Below are 22,706 nucleotides of genomic sequence, written 5' to 3' on the forward strand. Positions count from 1 at the left end.
ACTGACGCTGGACACAAAACCAAACTCTGCTCCCCAGGGTCAGTTTCATTTCAGCAAGAACACAGCATTTTCAATAGTTTCAAGACAGGTCAGCCAACCATACTAGCTGGGCAACTGCTTCCCCACAGAGGCCGGACGCAGCTCCAGCACCGGGGGGAGAGCGTTACACCGCTTAGGGAGCAGGCACAAACCAAACCTTCTCCCTCGCCACGTGCTCCTCTCGGGGCAGTGAGTATTGACACGAGATCAAAGCCATGCCACTGCTCACCCCAAACACACATGAGCATCTCAACCCGTCAAACCTGCGGCTCCAGCCCATCTCCCACTCCTCCCCGTGCACATTCTGACAAGGAGAGGGGCTGTGCAGCTCTTAGAACTGCTCCCAGGAGGACACACTCTCCTTTGAGTCCTGCGGAGACTGCTGCTCACTTCCTTCCTCTGGCTCCAGCTGGCTCTCAGGAGGCTGTCTAGCCTGCACACCTGATCCCTTAGAAGAATGCAATAGAACACCCCCACACACACATACACCCCAAGGAGTCGTCCTGGACAAAAACCAATCAGCCCCATCCCAGTCATACTCCGGAGCTTCCACTACATACAGATATTTCAGCAAACCCCTATTAAGCAGTCGGAGACTTCCCTTGATTCACAGTGATTTGACAGAAGTATTGGCACCACATGGGCACCAGAGACGTTCTAGGCAGAGAAAACTGAAGGAAGGAAATGAGTTCAACAATCACTTAATTATCTGACATCACTGAGGAAAAAAAAGGAAGGAGGGAGAGAGAGAAGAGAGGGAAGAACACAATCTAATAATTATAAAATAAAATATTGTATCATTCTGAATTCTCCTTTTTCAATACTGCAGGCCAAATAATCTGCAATCTCACACCCAAGAAATCCTAAAAATTTTCCAGGAAAGCTATAAATTCCTTGGATATAAATAAGGTATTGAGGACTACAGCCTCATGAGATAAAGAGTTTTCCCAAAGTTGAAGGTAAAAAAGAGAGGAAAGACATCTGGCTTAGAGCCCATTTAGATTACATAAACAAAAATAGCTTTAAAAAATAAGCAAGCAACAAATAAACAAGAAATAATGACAAAAATACCCAACACTATCAAAACAGAGAAAAGTCCAAAACATCTGTTAAAAATAACATCAATCCACTGGGATGACAGAACTTAAAAAAAAAAAAACACTGGCAGTTGAGCACAAATCTCCTATTTTTAAAAACAGACTGTGCCTAAACAAATACATGAAATGAGCACTGGAGTCTGCCTAGTTCTGCCCATTCACTGAGCTGTATAAGCCGGTTGGCTGGTTAGTGGTTTCCCCATAATATTAATTTTAAAAAAAAGAGCTGCTGGCACTGGTTCAGAAGGCAGAATTTGCAGAAACACCCAGTGAGTGGAGTTAGAGGTATCAGTCGAGTTATAGGATTAGTAACTTTCTCAATTCAAAAATGCAGCAGCAAGCTGCAAGTCCCCGCTTCTCTGCAAACGGAGTGACACCTGGCGCATCGCAGAGAAAGCTCTGGTGGACAGCCGGAGAATTCTGGGTCCTTCAGAGGAAGCCTAGGTTGAAAGAGAAACAAGGGCATTATGCACATTTATAATATTTCTTTTTGCAAACATCCTTCCTAAGAGCTAGAGAATCTATACTTAATATTTTCTACAAACTGAGGATTAAAAAGTTTAGTTGAAAATTAATGAATTTCTACCAAGTAAACTTCAGTTTGTCCAACTGCTCTAATCTCAGTTCATTACATCATCTTTTTTTTTCAACCAATTCACATTCAATACCATTCCACACCAGTTTCAGATGTACAGCAACACCCACCTGGCCCCATACCCAGTTATCTCGACATTATTAACTGTATTCCCCATGCTGCAATCCACATCTCTGTGGCTATTCTGCAACTACCAATTTGTACTGCTTAATCACTTCATTTTTTCCCCAGCCCCCAATTCCCCTCCCATCTGAAAGCTGTCAGTCTATTCTCTATATCTATGAGTCTGTTTCTATTATGTATCCTTGTTTATTTTGTTCATTAGATCCCACATTTAAGTGAAATCATATGGCATTTGTCTTTCACTGACTAGCTTATTTCACTTAGCATAATACCCTCTAGGTCCATCCTTGCTGTCAAAAATGTAAGATTTCCCTCTTTTCTATGGCCAAGTAGTATGCCATTGTGTAAATGTGCCACAGTTCTATCCACTCATCTACTGATGGGCACTTGGGCTGCTTTCATATCTTGGCTGTTGTAAATAATGCAGCAATGAACACATCATCTTAAAGGCAACAACAGCTACCACTTTACTAAGTGCCTACTTTGTACCAAGCACTGCTCTGAGCTCTTGTATGTACATTATCTCATTTATCCTCACAACCACCTGTGCATGAGGTGGTGCGCTTGCCATTTAGCAGGTGAGGAATCTGAAGCCTACACAAGTTAATTTGCCCCAAGATTTATAAAGTTACTAAGCAGCAAAGCTGGGGACTGAGCCCAAGCTTGAAGGCAGAGCTCAGGTTCTTACCATCTGCAGTGGAGGCCCTGACAGTTTTTTTCTTTTTGTAATGCAAGTGCATAACTTGAGCTTTTTGATTGTTCAGAGACATCCACTTCAAAACTCAAGCTGACTGAATCCATTTGACCCTGAATTATTTGCCCACAGAATTATTCTCTACAGAGTGCTCCTCTGATTAAAGGGTTGCACCATTACATTTTAACTGGGACTGCCAAAACCATCCAAGAGGCATTAAAACGCCTAGGAGAAAACTTACCTTTTCTTTCTCTGTGCCTTAAAGATGTAAATCTCACCAAGTCTTTGACATGTAATCCCCCCTACCCCCCGGTCAGGAAGTAAAGAAGCTATAGGATCTCTGTGCAGTCTGCAAGTTTATATATGTCTACCACATGTGTTATGTAGATGTGACTTTTCTCTCTAGCTCTAGATGGTATTGCTTAAATTAATTATAAAAGAGCTCTATTTAATTGGCTTAAAAACAAGTAAATTATAAATTAAGTATTCCTAAAAATTCAGAAATAACTACACTCACCCAAATGCTTTCAAGTTCATGTGATATGGGATAATCTTTGGTAAATAAAGCTAATGTAAGTTGGCTTTAATTAAAATAGGTAGGTCTTCAGAGTTATCAATATTAAATATGTCTCAGTAATACACCTTTGTGGATACAAGATTCTAGTGCTATTGTTTTTGAGGTTTTGTTCTCTACCTGTAAGCTGCACTAGATTCTGAATTCTAGTTTCCTGCAATATTTGGTTACAACTCTCCAAACTAACATTTCTAATTTCTCCCCCACCCTCCTTCCTGACTTGGAATCACTGGAATTAAAACAGCCCTTTTCCCAAAGCCATGCAAGCTAAAATGGGACAACTTGATATAAACCTCAGAGAAACCACCACCACAGCTCATGTATGGACAATCTTCATGCCTATTATCCTATGGGCCACTCAGAAAGATCACCAGAGACATTCAAACTGCAAACCAGGAAAACCTATCAGATTGCCACTACCTGCCCTCACTCTATCTGAAGATGCTTCAAGCTGGACATCTAGAAATCTTCTCGACTGGCTGCCTTCAGAACTCAGCAACTGGGATTATAATCTACTCCAGTCATTAACCTTTGTTCTTTCTTTTCTTTTTCTTTTTTTTAAATATGGAACGCTTTACGAATTTGCGTGTCATCCTTGCGCAGGGGCCATGCTAATCTTCTCTGTATCGTTCCAATTTTAGTATATGTGCTGCCGAAGCGAGCACTTTGTTCTTTATTTTCTTTTGTCTCCGCAGATATGCCTCTTATTAAATACCTGATGCAAATACTTGCACCACATAAGCCTAACTTGGAGAACCCACCTGCATCCCCACTTCCTGAAATGAAACACAACCATTTAACTGAAATGAGCTATCTCAGATCTAAGAGATCACTTAGATGAGATATAAAGCAATCTATCAACTCAAGATAGGTTCAAACCTACTTACACCAGATGGCTCAAGATGTTAAGATATTTCACAATATAGCCTACATCTCTGAACAGATTCCTAGGGCCCCTGAGATCACTGACTTAGTGTCATTGCGGGACTCTTCAAGTTTGGGACAATAGCTACGGACTGGATTTCAGACTATTGCCTGTGTAATTATTATAGAATTTGCTATTATAATCCTAATTAGATATGTACTTTCTGGGTTACAGCGTGTCCTACCCCGACTTTTTAACATATCAGCTAACCAGGCAGTTAAAGTCCTTGCCATTAACTGGGACACCTCAGCATCATAGTGGATTGTAGCATTAACCATCACAGTTATTTTTCTTTTTGGAATGCGAGTGCCTGACTTAAGCTTTGATTGCTGAGCCATCCATTTCAAAGAAACATTCACTTCAAAGACAGTTATCTTCCATAAAGACAAGGCCAGCCTCACTGACTAGATAAAGAGCTAGGCTAGTGGGGCTCCTATGCTTTAGAGATCTTGATTTCAATAACTGGTCATTTGGGCCACTTGTTTTTTTCTCTTCTCACACTTTAAATTCCCACCCTTTATGTTATAAATTCACCAATAACGAGTGAGCCCACACAACCCTAGGCCCCAATAAATGCAGAACCCTAGGCCAGTGTACTCTCTCACTCTACCCATGACCTCACTATGCAGCCCTAGGTAGGCTGTCTAATTTCTTGGTCTTGAAAGTAATAAAACTTTTTTTTTCCAAAAAATTTCCTGATGGTTATTCCTGAAGGGTATCTTGCAATTATAATAAGAATCACAATGGCCAATCCAACCACAACATTGGTTATTGATAGGCTGAGACCAATACAAAACACCATCACTGTCCCTTTCACCAGCAAATGTTTACTAAATTCCTACCAGATATAAGGCACTGTCATAACTGGGAGCAAGAGAAGAACAGATGACAGGAGACTACAGTATATTCATAAGTCTGGCCTTTGTCTTCCAGAAGAGAAACTAGTTACAGATAATACATGTGAAGTAAACATTTTATTAGCATCAATGAAAGTTCAAAGGAGCCCTAGCCGGTTTGGCTCAGTGGATAGAGCATCGGCCTGTGAACTGAAGGGTCCCAGGTTCGATTCCAGTCAAGGGCACATGCCTGGGTTGTGGGCTCGATCCCCAGTGGGGGACTTATAGGAGGCAGCCGATCCATGATTCTCTCTTATCATGAATGTTTCTATCTCTCTCTCCCTCTTCCTTCCTCTCTGAAATCAATAAAAATATTTTTTTAAAAAGTTCAAAGGAAAATGTATATCTGGCTGGGTTAAAGAAGTTTCAAAGGAAAAAGTATATCTAGCTGGGTTAAAGAAGGTGGGGTTTAGGCTGGCTTTGAAGAATGAGTAAGATTCTACTTTTATTTTATTACTGAATTATTGGGGTGACATTGGTTAATAAAATTAAAATGGGTAAGATTCTGACTGATGAAATTAATGTCCATTAGTAAGTAGGTGTGTGTGTGTGTGTGTGTGTGGTATGCAAGCACATTGGCCTTCCATGACTTACCAGATCAACAACTTATTTTGAGCAGGGACACTCCACTACCACCCCCAAAAAAATTAGTAGGTGCTAATTCAGCGGTTCTCATCTGGGGGTGATTTTGCTCCCTCCTCCCCAGGGATATTTGGCAATGTCTGGAGGCATTATTGTGTCACAACTGGGGGAAGGCTGCTACTGGCATCTAGTGGGTAGAGACCAAGGATGCTGCTAAACATCGTACAATACACAGGACAGCTCCCCACAACAAAGAATTAACATCTTCAAAAAATACTCATTCCTTTTCTAAAATCACCATCAAAAAAATCTAGGGTTGTATTCATTGTGTAAAAAAAAAAAAAAGATGACGCAATTAAATATGTGAGCTTGGAGACTGAAGAGAGTTCATATCTAGAGATGCAGGTTTGGATACAGTTATCCCACAGAAAGCAGAACTGAGCTGTTGAGTAGACCAAGCTGCTAAGAGGGGCGAAGCAAGAGCAGAGATGAGCAGAGAATTTCAGACAGACCACTGAAAAACACAAAGGCCAGAGGGGTAGGCAGATGACAGTAAGTTACTGCCAAGGCAGAAGAGAGTTAAAGAGGAAAGAGGAGAACAAGAACAGTGAATATCATGACAGCCAAGAAAGTGACCAGGGAGAAAGAAAAATGAAAATGTCATTGTCTAATCTAGTGGAAGGTCTTTCATTACCAGTGGACCTCCACTTTTCTGAATCACTAACATTTTTGAGAATCTAATAAAAATATATATTTTCTCCTACAGAAAAATGCACATATGCACCAACACATAAAATTACATTAACAATACCAGGAGCTTCTTTAGAGCTTTATGAAGTCCACAGTTAACAGATCAAGCATCCCTGTGAAGTCCACAGTTAACAAATCAAGCATCCCTGCACTAAAATTCTTGGTAAATTATTATATTAAACTGGCTTATTTATTTTTTATTTTTTGTTTATTATTTTTTTTAATCCTCACCTAAGGATATTTTTCCATTGATTTTTAGAGAGTAGAAGAGAGAGGGAAAGACAGAAATATCAATGAGAGAAACATCGATATTGGTTGCCTCCTACACGAGCCCTGACCAGGGCCCAGGTCAGGGAGGATCCTGCAACCGAGGTACATGCCCTTGACCTGAATCAAATCCAGAACCCTTCGGTCCGCGGACCAACACTCGCTCCACTGAGCCAAAACGGCTAGAGCTAAACTGGCTTATTTTTTAATGCATTTCTTCCAAAAGCAGAATTATCAATATAGAAAGACTTATTTCTTGGTTATCTTCAAAAATGAAAGTGACAAAAGGTATAATTGATACAAAACAATGTACCCTTCAAATATACCTTATGATTGGTTTTGACTTATAAATATACCCCTATAGGTAGAACTATATGTAGTCGTACATAACTCAACACCAAACTTGCCTCAAACAGCCCAGCCCTAGCTGGTTTAGCTCAGTGGGTAGAGCATGGGCCTTCGGACTGAAGGGTCCCAGATTCTATTCCAGTCAAGGGAACATGCCTGGGTTGCGGGCTTGGTCCCCAGTGTGGGGCATGCAGGAGGGAGCCGATCAATGATTATCTCTCATCATTGATGTTTCTACCTCTCTCCCTCTTCCTTCCTCTCTGAAATCAATAAAAATATACTTTTTTTAAAAAACACAGCCCAGCCTCAAAATCAGAAGCAAGGTAGAAAGAAAAGAGTTCAGATAATTCATTCAAGGATAAACAAGGAGACTATACCAAAATCTAATTTTTTAGAAAAGTATAAAGATTTATCCATAAAGATTGGACTTCTGTTCCCTTTCAAAATGTCTCAAATAATAACTATGCTCATGTCTCGGCGGTAAAATGACCATGTCAAACCAGAGGTCACTTCAGCTGCCACACAAGCCTAATAAAACAAGACCAAGTCTCCTCTGGTTTTCTTTAGTAACAATTATGACCACTTGTTTATACTTTAATAATCGTGGTGTGCTTCCAAAACAGTATTTCAGTTGAGCCTCATTTTCAGAAGAGGAAACTTGGGCCAGAGGAATGATGACTCAAATCCCCTGGTCTTCCTAATAAAACACATGGCTTCTTCAGAGGAAAGCAGAGTAGCCACTGCCTTTTACCAGGAGAGCCTGGGCAACCAGCAGTCCCAGCACTAAATCATCCTCTTTGTCCTGAGCCTCAAAAACATCTTGTATATGATTTCCAGGGTCCTTCAGCATCAACTGTCTCTCTGGAAAGTTTCACTGAATAAACAAATCTGAAGTCTCTGACAAAAAGGAACGTAACTATTCCATGTTTACCGGGCATATTCTTGGCACTTCTATACTTGGTTTCACAAATTAGTTAACACTTGTTTTTTATTTGCTTAACAAGTACTCTGAAGATATTTTACACGTGTCCCATCTGTGCAAGAATGCAGGCCCAGGAGGGTCTACATTATCAGCTCTAACCCTCAGCACCTGGGACAGTGCTGAGTAGATGCTCAATAACCATCTGCTAAATTAACTCAAGGGCAAGGACCCAGCCTTGTACTTTTTACATTGCTTCTAACTACAACCATTTAAAAAATGTTACTAACCAGATGCAGAAAGGAACCACACTCAGTAAGAACCCAGAATAAATAAGTACAATTAGTACCTTTTTTCCCCTCTTTCTTCCCCTCAGGCCATTTCAATCTTGTTGGTGTCATCGTGCCATCTGGAGATCCAGAAAATAACTGTAACAAGAAATTTTTATAGTGGTTAAATATTCTAAGTCATTCCTATAGATAGACTTTACTAACAGGAATTTATTTACTGGGTCAATGTCGAGTTTTACTGACATATTAGTATCTCATTAATCTTAACTGGTTTTCTTGCTGGCTTACTGAAGTGACCATGCCTGGGATACCTAAAGGGCTCCCCCAGGGTAATGCAGTGCCAGGTAGTCGGGCTCAAATGCTACCCTCCCTGTGGAGTCTCCCAGTAAGAGTGCTCCCTCAAGCACTGTTTACGGAGCTATCTCACTGTATTTGCCTTCTTTGTTTATGACTGGCTCTATCTTCCTTAAACTCAAAATGTGTTTGTTGAATGAATCAATGAAAACGTACAGAAAGATGACAGCATAAATGAAATGATTAATTGAGAAAAAGGCATAGTTTACTGAGAAACACAGTCAAACAGATGACAGTATATCAATTTTCCTCCTTTCTATAAATATACTCATACAAAGAGAAGGTACAAAGACCAGTATCTTCCTACCTTCATATTCTCTTTGCTGGCTCTCTTCAATTCACCAATGGTTGGAGATTCCGGCGTAGGGGCCTTGTTCTTCCTTTCTGACATCATCTGACTTCCCAAGACCTTCCGCTGATTTAGGAAGAAAAAATATTTGATTTATAAACATCTGCTATATCTGTATTATTGCTATTCTGGCCTTCAAAAATAGTTTCTTAGGTTAAGAAAATCTCAGCTGTCTGATAAATTCTCCCAGGCCATCTTCTTCTACAAGGGAGATCACACCAAAAGAAAAAGAAAAGAAAAAAAACCTGAAATCATTGCCTTTCTTTAATCACTTTTCTTCAACATTTAAAAGGGGTGTAATGTTAGAAGCAACTTTACAGCTGATTTAAACTCTCTAATACAGGCAATTACAATGTGCTTCTGAAACTATAAAAGCAACTCCAGTTACTTACTTGTACAATTTTTTCCCCAAAGTTGTCTCTGGCAGTTCTTCAGAGTCTCCTCCTCTCCTCCCAACTAAAGAATACTTACACTGGGCCCACTCTAAGACTTTGCTTCCCCAGGATTGGAAAATTTGGAGAAATTCTATAAGTTTCTAATATAGTCACAAGAGGGTACAGGCCTTCTTAATACTATACTGACTATACTGACATTTCTCCATATCCACACCAACACTTATTTTCTGGGGGTTTTTTTGAGAACAGCCATCCTTGTGATGAATTGGTATTTCATTGTGGTTTTGATTTGCATTTCCCTAATGACAATGATATTGAACATCTATTCATGTGTTTATTGGTTATTTGTACTGGTATATCTTCTTCCTTAGAAAATGTCTATTTAAGTCCTTTGGGTATTTTGTTTGTTTGTTTATAAAAGTTCTTTTTATATTCTGAATATTAGCCTCTTATCAGATATACGTTTTACAAATATTTTCTCCCATTCTGCTTGTTGCCTTTCACTCTGTTAACAGCAAAGAAAATTTTAATGTCAAGCAAATCTAATGTTCCAGAGGCTATTGGCCCCAGTGGATCAGGGTTGAGAGAATTCTAAACTTCTATTAATGATATTAACTAGGATCAAAATTAGAGTTTAGATGAAATTGCAACTGCTAACAACTGCAGCTTACTGGAAAAAACACATATATTACAAAATATATACATATTTTTAGTGCACAATTTGTCATTTTAAGCAAAGAGCTCCTTGATTGTTGATAGGTTTATAGATTTTAATAATGTTAAAATAATTTTAAAAAGAAAAACAGTAGAATATAGAACAATGCTAATCTCATTCCAAGCTAACCAGAACCTTGCTTTAGTTTAGGTATGCCTGGAAATTTGAACCCCATAATCAAGTTATCTACTGCCACCTGATGACAATATCCCCTAACTACAAGTCAAACCATCCACAAAGACTGGAAAATTGAATTTGCAAATAATAATGGCAACAACAGCACAGAAGTACATATTGTATTTGTTTTAAAAACAAGATTTGTAATGAATTTGATACAAAGGGATAGAATACAACAACTGATCAAATATTAAGCTCACAAAAATTTGAGTTACCTAACACTCAAAAAATCCACTTTCTAACAATTTTTCTAGTCTCTATCAATCTTCTCACTTCTCTATAACTTCAGCAAATGCATAATGAAGTGTGTATTACAAAGTAGGTCATGAAGCAAAAGAGACTTTCTCCACAGTTCAGGAACAAGGAGTCTGTCCTTAAGCCCCGAAGAGAAGGGTGGGCCTTTATTTCTTTCATTTCTTACTTCTCCAAACACAGAACCGCTTTGAAAAATAAAAGCTTTTCCAAATTCTATCCATATCCCCTTACAAATAAGCCTTTTACGGGATTCCAAAGAATAGAAGAAAACTGTTTATACATAAGAATAATCAAACTGTTCAATTTTCTCATAATCAATGCTGAAACCAACAGCACAGCATACTTACCTTAATTAGGCCACTGAAGGAACGTGAACGGGCCCTCTTCTGTACCCGGGGAGTAGAAGGTTCTTGCCCTGGTGTTAGGGTCACAGATTGCTTATTAAACTAAAAGAAAACATTGAGAACATTTTGTTAATATTCTCCCATCAAGAGATAGCATTCATTCTGTGACGACCATATGAAAAGCTAACTGTAAATACTGAGAAAAAAATCCAGTAGTAAGTGATTCTGTGCATACTAGTATATGGATAAGTAAGTAGAGTGGCAAGTAAATCACAAAGGCAGAAATACTGCTGAAAAACAAGTCCAATTTTATTAAATCAGTTTGAGGGTTAATTAAATTAAGGAGTGCATACCAAAAAAATCCAATTGGAATCAGATCAAACTTCTAGAATTAGATCTAACCACCAGTTTATAGCAAATACAGAGGACTGAAGAACATCTATACTAATAAAAGGGTAATATGCAAATTGGCTGGGATGCCCTCACAGTAATGACCGAACAGCAGGCTGCACGGGGCAGGGGGCGTGGCAGTTGGGGGCAACAAGACTGGCAGGGGGGTTAGTGAGGGTCGACCAAATGACTGAATAGCAGGTTCTGTGGGGCAACCAGGATGGCAGGGCAGGCAGTGAGGGGCAACCAGGCCAGCAGAGGGAGGCAGTGAGGGGTGACCAGGCCAGCAGGGGGGGACAGTGAGGGGCGACCAGGCCAGCGGGGGGGAGGGGCAATTGGGGCGACCAGGCCAGCAGAGGGGGGTAGTTAGGGGTGACCAAGTCAGCAGAGGGGGGCAGTGAGGGGCGACCAGGAGGGTATAGGGGGCAGTTGGGGGCGACCAGGCCAGCAGGAGGGCAGTTGGGGGCAATCAGGCTGGCAGGCAGAGGTGGTTAGGGGTGATCAGGCTGGCAGGGGGGACAGTTAGAGGCGATCAGGCAGGCAGGCAGGTGAGTGATTAGGAGTGAGTGGTCCAGGATTGTGAGAGGGACAACCCCTGAGGGGTCCCGGATTGGAGAGGGTGCAGGCTGGGCTGAGGGGACCCACCCCCCACCCGTGCACGATTTCATGCACTGGGCCTCTAGTCTTAAATAATACCACAAGGATATCACCAGCAAAATCCAGACTGTGGAAGGTTAGTTATCACGGGGGTTGAGGGTGGAAAGAAAAAGAATATGTGTATATATACGTACTTAAACACAATGTGGTATCCTGGATTGGATTCCAGAACAGAAAAAAGGATATTAGTAGAAAAATTGGTAAAATCTGAATAAAGTGTGTAATGTTAATAGTAATGTACCATTGTTAATTTCTTAGTTTTGACAATGTTAACATTAGGAGAAACTGGATGAAGGGTATGTAGAAATTCTCTGTACTATCTTTGCAATTTTTTTCTAAATATAAACTATGTCAAATTTAAGAGTTTATTCAAATAAAGAAACTTGGGCAACTTTTTAGGGGTGAAAAAGAGGGATAAGAGAGAAGAAGGGACCTATATATTAAAAGAGAACCAGTAGATGTATCAACAACAAAGAAAGGCATACGCTTTCTCATGCCACTCTAGGAAAAAATCTGCAATGAAAATACTTATAACAAAAATATATAAACTAAAAAATGACCTAACTTCCTCAAGATGCCCAGAAGGCAAACTATATATACATTAGGTTATTTATAATGAAATATTATGCAACCATTTAAAATGTTTATAGCCTTATAATGGAAAATGTTCATGATATAACTTTAAATGAAAAGGACAGAATATAAAAAAATTGAACATATATTACGATTTTAAGCAGAAAAAAATTTGAAATACACATTTCATAAGACAACCACTAGAAGAGGAAGGGAGAGATATAAAGAGCGGGAGAGAGAAACATCAATGTGAGAAACACATCGGCTGCCACATGTCCCAACTGGGGCCGAGATCAAACCCGAAACCTAGGCATATGCCCTGACCAGAAATCGAACCCGCAACCTTTTAGTGTATGGGACGACACTCCAACCAACTGGTCAGGGCAAAATGGCAGAATTTAAAATGTAGGCAAGAAATGTACAGCCATGCATAAGAAAATGCTTGTGCTATAATATTTAGTGAAAAGGGAGTGGTAAAAGAAAGTATATGGTATAATCAAACTATATAAAAATATGTCTATACAAAAAAAGACTGAAAAAATAGCCAAAATGTAAACACTAGTGGGATGAGTGATTTTTTTTTTAATTTTTATTGATTTCAGAGAGGAAGGGAGAGGGAGAGAGAGAGAAACATCAGTGATAAGAGAAAATCATTGATTGGCTGCCTCCTGCATTCCTCCTACTGGGGATCGAGCCCGTAATCTGGGCATGTGCCCTTGACCGGAATTGAACCCAGGGACCCTTGAGTCCACAGGCCAACGCTCTATCCACTGAGCCAAACTGGCTAGGCAGGATGAGTGATTTTATTTTCTTCTTATCCTTCTCTATAATTTCCTATCTTTCTAAAAAAAAAAAAAAAAAGAAGAATGTTAAGATTTTTCCTTTATATTACATTTAACCCTCAGTGTTCTTGATAAGTCATTACACTTGTCCTACCTGAATTGCTATCTGAGTCTCTACCAAGAATCAAATCACTACACTTTGAATTGGTAGTAATACTAAGCCAACAACCTCTAAAATTCCAGTTTATCACAATTTGCTAGGTATCAAAGTAAATTCAGAGAGTGATAGAAAACTTCTCTTGAACGACTCTGTTCATTGTTAAGAACAGCTCAGTTCAACATTTTCTGAGCACTTGTTTATGTCTGGCCCTAAGCTTGAGATTAGGTATAAAAAATATTATATATATATATATTAAAAACACAGACTCTTCCCTCAAGAAGGTCTCAGTTGAATAAGAAGTCAAGAGACTTACCCTGCCAGTTCAGCTAAAATTCAAGAGGGTCTGAGATAAGATAAATTTCCTGAGAAAGAAACTAACTACGTCATCAGTATTTACTCAAGCTCCACTTTGAGTCTCAAAATGGCAAAAGAGAGACCTTCCATAGCTCCAAAATAAACAAACTTAGCCACTAGAATTCCTATCTATCTATACTAATAAAAGGGCAATATGCTGATTAGACCGGATATCTTCCGGACAAAAGCCACAGCAGCTGCAAGAGTGGCACAGGAGGGACAGCAGCACCGAGGGCCCGGGCCGGTCCCACACACGACGTGTGGCCCCTCCATCTGCAGAGGCAGGCACTGGAAGAGGCGAGGAAGTGCTGGTGGGCCCGGGCCGGTCCCACCCACCTGGAAGCCCCTCCATCCACAGAGGCGGGCGCTGGGAGAGGCGGGCACTGGGAGAGGCGGCCCCTCCGTTTGCAGAAGTGGGCACTGGGAGAGGCGAGGCGGCCAGCGGTCCTGGAGCCTCCGCAGAGGCTGGACGGGGTGTGACCAAGGTGCCTCAACCTCCCACAGCCCCTCCCACAGCCGGCCTGGCCCCAGATCGCCCCCACACACACAAGTGGGCAGGGGGCAGGACCAGCGCTAAGAAGCGAGGGCCGAGGGTCAGCAGCCCCAGCAGCAGCCGGACTTGGCAGCAGCAGCAGGGTGATGGGGGTGGCGCCTTCACCTGATCCTCCTGGTCACCTCCTGCAGAGGGCCTACTAAGCCATCAGTAGGACATCCCCTAAAGGCTCCCAGACTGTGAGAGGGGGCAGGCTGGGCTGAGGGAACCGCCCCCCCAGTGCCTCTAGTCTATATATATAAAAGCCTAAGTAACCAAATGACCGAATGACCAGTCGACAGATCGCTATGACACACACTGACTACCAGGGGGCAGATGCTCAACACAGGAGCTGCCCCCAGGTGGTCAGTGTGCTCCCACAGCAGGAGCGCCACTCAGCTGACCAACGGGCGCCAGACACCGGGCTCACAGCTGGAGAGCGCAACTACGGCCTGCGGGAATTGGGCCAAAACTGGCAGTTTGACATCCCCCAAGGGGTCCCAGATTGCGAGAGGGCACAGGCCAGGCTAAGGGACCCTACCAGTGCACAAATTCGTGCACCGGGCCTCTAGTTTCTAATTTCTAATGTTAGACAAGGCCCTTGGCTAACAGTGTATTTTAACTGCAAACAACTCACTAAGAGCTACTACTTTTGCTCTGCTATGCCAACCACTCTAATCTTTACAAGATGGGCATTACAATTACCATTTTACAAAGAAGAAAACTAAGATTTAGAAAGGTTGTTATTTACCAAAAGAAGGATTTAACTTTGAAATAATATATTGTAACTGCTGGTTCTCTCAGCAATCTTGCTACATGATCAAATTAGAGAAGCTCTAACTATGGTTGGATCCTTCTGTTTAACTAGAAAAATCCAAGAGCCTCCACTTTTTTCTCTAATGGGGCAGTAGTATAGAGACTGCAATGAGGTTCCATAGACAAGTTTGCTTAAATGACTGAGCCAAGGCTTGGGCCAATAAGAGCCAAAAATTAAATGAGATTCTTAACAATATTCCCTACGATTCTATAACCATGATCACATGAATTCCTAAAGCCCTGTTTCCCTGCTTTCAGGCACCTGTCTGATAAGCTGCTTCTTCTTTGCTGATTCGGGCATATTGTGAACGTGTTGGAACAGCTCTCTCAGTGCCTCTTCCGTCCGCTGCTGGGTCTCCTGATGAGAGCAGGAATCCATCCGGCTCCGTTTCTGAGATTTTGCCAGTTGGAAGGACTTAGAATGACACGAAGGTGTCAGATCAAGATCATCCTAGAGAAAATTTAAAAGAAAAATAAATGAATACATCCTACCAGCTTTGTTTTTAGGTCCTCACAAAGAAGAAGAGTGGGGAAGTGGGGTACATGATATATTTTTATACCCAGGACAATAAAAGTCTAAAAATTATTATCAGATAAAAAGAAACTTATAGTTATAGACTATATTTTTTAATGTACAGCTTTTTATTGATTAGAAAAAGAAATATCGATTTCTTGTTCCACTTATTTATGCATTCATTAGTCGATTCTTGTATATGCCCTGACCAGAGAATTGTATATGCCCTGAACCCGCAACCTTGGTGTATCAGGAGGACGCTCTAGCCAACTGAGCTACCTGGCCAGGGCTAGACTTTATTAGTATTAACAGCCCATTCCCATGACCTGCTCAGATATCCTAAATTCATTCAGAATTATTGCCACCAAAAGTTACCTAAGAGTTCAGTTTTCGAAGCATCTTTTAATCTCATGTAATTTTCATTGCTATCCTATGAAGTAAACAGGGAAAGTATCATCATTCCCATTTGATAGAAGAGAAAACTGAAGCTATAAGTTTAAACTTCTCTAGATACTGAAGTGACAGACCCATCTTGGAGCCCAAGTGCTCTGGTTCTTGGCTGGTACTCTTTCCCACACATGTCAACATGATGTGACAACAACACAGCAGTAGCAGAGGAACAAAATCAACTCTCTAAGAAAACCCACCCCCCCACCTAGTTAATCTAGTTGAAATCAAATACTGTTTTTCTGGTCACACCAAGTATTTGCTAAATGAGACGTAGAAACAAACAGGAGCAGGGGGGAAAATAGTGTAAGCTGACAGCTTCAGTTTCTAACCAAGACAGACTAAACAAAAATCATCAAAAAGTACTTGTGAGATTGTTTTAACTTCTCATTTTTAAAGCTCAGTAATCATATGTAATTTTGTCAATAAACATCACACATTTGCATTCTAAGCTCATGTGTCTCAAGTCTTTTAGCTACTTGACAATGTTTGTTACCTTACTACTGAACCTGAAATAAGACTGTTTCACATAAAATTGTACTTTTATTACGATAAAATATTTCATACATTTGCTATTCACAGACTGTTTATACCATATGCTGTAAGAAAGCACACGGGCTCTGTGAAAACCTTTAAACATACCGTCTATGTCATCAGTGGCGCACCTCAGAAAGCAGACTGTGTAGGGGCATTTTTATTTCAACGTATAACTTTCTTCTCAGTCTTTTTCCTTACCTCAAAATGACTAGATCATTTTGAACTATAATAAAAACATTTTATTTTTCAAAGCTTTACTTTGATTTCACACTTTGTTTTAAACTCCATTAATTTGCCGGAACCGGTTTGGCTCAGTGGATAGAGCATCGGCCTGAGGACTGAAAGGTTCCCAGGTTCGATTCTGGTCAAGGGCACGTACCTTGGTTGCGGGCACATCCCCAGTAGGGGGCGTACGGGAGGCAGCTGAGCGATGTTTCTCTCTCATTGATGTTTCTAACTCTCTCTCTCTCTCCCTCCCTCTCTGTAAAAAATCAATAAAATATATTTTAAAAAAATAAAAATAAAAATAAATGAACTCCATTAATTTTCATTAATGCTCTCCTTGTTTGGGCTAAGAACAATTTCCTATTCTTACCTTTGATGCTTGAGTTCTGGAGCTCAAATAGTGCAATCTGGCACATTCCCGAATGTAAGCAGGAGCCTGGGCAGGTAATGAAAGAAAACCAAGACCAAGCAATAAGTAGTTCTTTTAAGACTCAATGACAATGGTTTTCAAAATAATTTCACGGGCAGATTACTTTAGAAAAAATAAAGATCTTCAAAATGCCCTATTTTATAGCTTCCACCAAAAAGATAATTCCAACAAATCTGATGGGAAAACTGAGAAGACACTACTATAATTGTTCCTGCTCTAAAGAATCAAATATGGTATGAATATACTGAAATGAGCCAGAAACAAAAAGATAGATATTTGTAATAATGCTTATGACAAAAACAACCCCTAAAATTCTTACAAATTACAGTGGTCATATTTTAGAATTATTGTATATAAAATACCATTTAGAATCCCTATGGGGTAACAACAGACAAGGAAAAATTTAGCTTACTGATATACTGCCCAGAATCCTGTGAGAAGAACCCTGATACCGTCCTAGTATAAAATTTAGCTTACTGATATACTGCCCAGAATCCTGTGAGAAGAACCCTGATACCGTCCTAGTATTGTGTAAAATAATACAACCATTATGGAAGAGAATTTAGCAACATCTAAGAAAATTACATTTGCATTTACCATTTACCCAGAAATCTCACTTCTGTGAATCTGTCCTGAAGATATAACTCCAGAAACACAAAATAAACTTGGATAAGATAAATCAAAAGATTGGACACAACCTCAAATATCTACTAATAGGGGACTGATTGAATGAACTTTTATACATCCATACAATGCAGTCCTATGCAGTCATTAAAAACGAAAGAAGGGAGGGAAGGAGTGAGAGGGAAGAAACATTCTGTGAACAGGTAGGGAGTGATTTTCAGGATCTACTGTTACATGAGAAAAGTTATGGAACAGTGCATAAAAGTACTTATGTAAAATGAAGAGGAAATAAGAATATACACATGTAGACACATTTATTTGATTTTACAAAAAGAAACACTAGGAGGATAAACCAGAAAACAATACAAATAATGAAAGAACTGAGATTTTTCCAAGCATACCTTCTCATATAGTTTTGACTTTTCAACCATGTAAATATACTACAGATTCAAAAAAATAAATACAAAAGGGAAAAAAAGCAAACCCTAAAACTGAACAGAAACAAAAAATAAGTGAACATATCTATACATCAAATTGATAATATAAACACAAAGAAAGAAATTATTTTACCTAGCTTTTAAAAATTGTATCCTGACTACATACTTAATGAAATATATTTAAGAAAAAAGGAACTGCCAAGAAATCTTAAACTTCCATCAGCGGGTTTATGTAGGTTTACTATAAGTAGTAACAGTTTTATTATTTTGAAACCATTTTATATATATCATAAAATAAAGCAAATAAAACATATGTTAATGATATGAAAATCTGGAATTTGCAATGTAAGAATAAAAAGGTGCAAATATAAAGTGAAAGAAGTCAAGAAAAAGCTCTATGTTAAATCATAATTGGAAATAGTATTAATATGAACTAATGATTTCTTGCTAAAAAATTTTTAACCTACTTCGTTGCCCTCAAAGAGCCAATGACACCCCAAAAACAGTGAGTATACCTAGTGTTCAAGAAACCCAGACTCCTTGGAGAAAATTATTGATTTCAGGGCCAGGGCAAAGCAAGAAAAGAGTGAGCTGGGGCCATTTTATTTTATTTTTATAGGTTGATTGGTTGATTTGAGAGAGAGAGAGGAAAATGGAGACAGAAAGAGAAACATCAATTTGTTGTTCCACATATTTATGCATCCATTGGTTGCTTCTTATACATGTCCTGACTGGAGATGAAACCCACAACTTAGGCGTATTGTTACGATGCTCTAACCAACTGAGCTACCCAGCCAAGGAAGCTGGGGACATTTTATGCCAGAAACAAACAAAACCAAATAAACAAAAAGTCTGCCCCAAAAAGATAATATAGCTGAAGGGATATCCAGAAAGGGAGCCAGAGACCGACTTCTTTAAATAAAAATCTGAGGGTCTTAAGTATTTTACAATCCACAGGAAAAGGAGGACTTCCCAAATAAAGTAAAAATTGGCCTTAACTGTATATACAAGTCCATGATGACTCATGTTGGAGAGAGATCAAATCATACTGGGTCAGACAACAGAGGACAGAACTACAAACAGCTAAGAGGACTTTTAGAAAAATGGTAGAGCAGGGGGGAAATACAAAGAACACAGAATGAGGCAACACAGGATATGAGGACTGAGGAGGAGAAAAATCCACACAAAGGAGCCGAGGACAAGACGACACAACAAAGCACAGCACAAATCCGGAGTTTAAACACTACCTCAGAGTAAGTGACAGAGCACGCAGAACAACCACCATTTTTCATCCAGAGGAAAAGCTCAGGGAAGAACATATCAGCCAGAATGGTAAAGCAGGTGCCCACAAGGACACCAGTTCTGGCCCAAACTGAAAGAGACGAGACCTAAATCTCCAAACGTCTTTTTTTTTCCTCTCCTTTAGTGATCAACAAAGACTCAAACAGTGCTCACACTAGGCCTGGAAACAAAGCTGAAGTAGCAAACAAGGATGAAAACCCCAAGGATGAGAAGCTGAAAAAAGAATCTATGGAAGAAAAGAAAAATAGAGTAAAAACTGAGAATATTTTAAAGAGTCTAATCATTAGAATTTGTACCAAGATGAACTACATCTAGGAAATTGTACTCTAGTTTTATCTCTAAGGTTTGTACGATCTGTACTCTCAAAATGCTTCACAGGGATTTGTTATCTTACGTGGCAAAAATGGACTTTGCTGGTGTGGTTAAGTTACGGACCTTGTAGTAGAAAGCTTACCCTAGGTTAGTCAGGGTGAGTCCAATATAATCACCTGGGCCCTTAAAAGTAGAGATCCTTTCCCAGGTGTGGTCAGAAGGAAGTGTGACTAGGGAAGAATGGTCAGAGAGATGCCACATGGTAGTCTTGAAGACAGAGGAAGGGGACCATGAGCCAAGGAATGTGGGCAATCTCTAGGGGGCGGGGGGGGAGGGGGGAGGCAAGGAAACAGTCTCTCCGGAACAACCACAAAGGAATGTAGCCAACACCTTGATTTTAGCCCAGTGAGACTCAGGTCAGACTTCTATATAACCATTAAAATAATACATTTGTGTTGTATTAAGTCACTTGAAAAAAAAATCCTTCAGCCCTAGCCAGTTTGGCTCAGTGGATAGAGCATCAACATGTGGACTGAAGAGTCCCGGGTTTGATTCCAGTCAAGGCCAGGTATCTTGGTTGCAGGCTCCTCCCTGGCCCAGGCACTGGTCGGGGTGCAGGCAGGAGGCAACCAATCAATGTGTTTCTCTCACATCAATATTTCTCTGTCTTTCCCTCTCTCTTCCACTCCCTCGAAAATTCCTCGGGTGAGGATTTAAAAAAAAAATCCTTCACAGTAAAGTACAAGTATATAGTTTCAATTTTGAAAAATGAAGAGTTCTGGAGATGGATGGTAGTGATCATTGCACAACAATATGTATGTAATTTGTGGCAAAAAAAAAGGAATTCTATGAAAGCAAACTCACAGGGTGATCTGATCATAAACTCCTAACTGGGCAGGTCATGGTGGGTAGTCACAACCAAGGCCTATATCTTCTTTAGGGAGAGGTTTTTATGCAAGCCCTGTGCATGGGTCTTGTGCATCTAGGTTAACACACCTTTGAAATCCCAGAAGTAATACCCCTAGGGAGGGGTATTAACCCTCAAGAAAGCATATAATCTTGTTAACTATCCTGTAATCCAATCCCCACCTTGCTTTTTCCCTACCTCTGTGTAATCTTCCTCACTTTCCCTCCTGAATTTCAAACATACAAAAGAAGCTGCAACAGTTATTCTCTGGAGCATCTGCGATCTTGCTCCTCGGCACATGTCTTCATTTTGGTTCAAATAAACTCTTATAAAAAGTCTCTGCAAGTTTGGACACTTCTTATCAAAAATTAATGCCAAAGGGGGAAACAAAGAGGACATCTGTAATACTTTCAACCATAAAGATCTTTTTTTTTTTAAGTTTTAGAAAACCAACAACAAATTAATGCCACTGAACATGGTCAAGATAGTGAATTTTGTCATGTGTATTTTACAATAAAAAATTTGAAGAAAAGGAAACAGAACTGGGCGGTCTTAAAAATTCTCAGCCTTTCCAGATGACAAGAAATTCACTATCAGAAAAGGCCAAGGATGTGACTGCAACCTTTATTTATAAAACCTTATAAACATCAAAAGGTCAGACTATCCAGTCACACAAACGGCCCTTTCAAGAGAGTAAAGGTGTGCCTCACAGAGCCTCTCAATCAAACCAGAGGGCCTTCTAGGAAGCTTAAAGGTCATGTCCCTAGCCTTCTCAAGTAGAGAAGGGTTTATCTTCAAAAGATTTATATATGTGGCTTCTGTCCAATGGAGTGAATCCCACTGAAATCCACAGAAGACCCACAAAGTTCTTGAGAAAATTAGGTTGGCAGAAACACTGCTGGTTTAGACTAAAATGGACAGAGTACAAAATGAAAGAAGGCTGTCAGACCCTCAAAATTCTACCAGAAGGAAACAGGGAGGATGAAACTAAGCGGCCAACATATGCTGCTTTTCATGAAGGGCAAAGCTCTGCTCAGCCTCCAGGGACCTTCCTACCCTCCCCACCTTGGTTGTTCCCTCCGGGTTTTGCTACTGTATCATCTGCTTTCCAGTCCCAGGGCCTTTCTTAACTGGTTATCATCACCTTAACAGCCCTGCTAAGGATCCTACCTTGCTCCATCCTCATTGTCTTTTACCACCTACTCCCATCCCTTACCTACCTTAAAAAGTTTCTGGGAGTGTTTAATCATAAAAGCCATCCCACTGTTTAACTTCGTGATATTCTCTTGAAGGTCATTTGCAGTGACCTATTCAGGAAAAAAGAAACAAAAAAAAGGGATTACAAACTGGAAAATAGAAGGCAGATACTCCACTTACTTACCAACAAGCTTATTCTTTCAAAGGCATGATAGTTTCTGTCCCTAACAAAGGTGCCCCTGATACAATGTTTCATTCTGGAAAGGCTTTTTGGCAACAGAGAGGAATCAACAGGACTACTCCAGCCATGAAGACAGAAGAGAAGCAGTCCAGAGATGGAAGACGCTTACGTCGCCTTGCCATACTAGCAGTTAGCAGCTGTGCATCACTGCAGGTTGCCCAGGACCAAACCAGAGAGGGTCGGACCTGCATTACCACAATTTGTCCACCATCCAGAACTGAAATATCATTGCTGACATGTACACATAAGGAACTGTTTGACATTAAAATTGGGTCTCAAAAGAACTGTTGGCCCAGAAAGAAACTCACTACAGACTGATTTATTTGCCTTTCAGCATAATCATTATTGCTTGTCTCATTTTCGGTTCTTTTAAGTGTATTTCTAGTAGCACATGATCTCACTCATCTAGGGGAAATGATAAACAACATAGACTGATGAACAAGAACAGACCCAGAAACAAGGAGGCATGGATCAGACTGTCGGGCCTCAGAGGGAGGGGAGGGGAAGGAGGGAATAAAGGGGAGAGATCAACCAAAGGACTTGTGTGCATGCATATGAGCCTAACCAGTGGTCACGGACAA

The 22,706-nt window shown here is 40.2% G+C and overlaps 1 protein-coding gene and 1 non-coding gene across 2 annotated transcripts in view; both read right to left on the minus strand.

The window, feature by feature from the left end:
• Positions 1–1,115: 1,115 nt before the first annotated feature.
• The window catches only part of ARHGAP19 (Rho GTPase activating protein 19), a 44,544-nt gene continuing 22,953 nt past the window's right edge, over positions 1,116–22,706 (minus strand). The window contains exons 6-12 of the mRNA XM_054729370.1: positions 21,908–21,994; positions 17,046–17,111; positions 15,215–15,403; positions 10,692–10,790; positions 8,761–8,868; positions 8,159–8,237; positions 1,116–1,576 (exon numbers count right to left, since the gene is read on the minus strand). Of these exons, the coding sequence (XP_054585345.1) occupies positions 1,566–1,576; positions 8,159–8,237; positions 8,761–8,868; positions 10,692–10,790; positions 15,215–15,403; positions 17,046–17,111; positions 21,908–21,994 (639 nt within the window). The 3' untranslated portion in view covers positions 1,116–1,565. The remainder of the gene's footprint in view (positions 1,577–8,158; positions 8,238–8,760; positions 8,869–10,691; positions 10,791–15,214; positions 15,404–17,045; positions 17,112–21,907; positions 21,995–22,706) is intronic.
• Positions 3,681–3,787, minus strand: LOC114232549 (U6 spliceosomal RNA). The gene has a single exon (XR_003618622.2). It is a non-coding gene; the product is annotated as a U6 spliceosomal RNA (small nuclear RNA).

Source organism: Eptesicus fuscus, chromosome 17 (assembly GCF_027574615.1).
Source record: "Eptesicus fuscus isolate TK198812 chromosome 17, DD_ASM_mEF_20220401, whole genome shotgun sequence".
Lineage (NCBI taxonomy): Eukaryota > Metazoa > Chordata > Mammalia > Chiroptera > Vespertilionidae > Eptesicus > Eptesicus fuscus.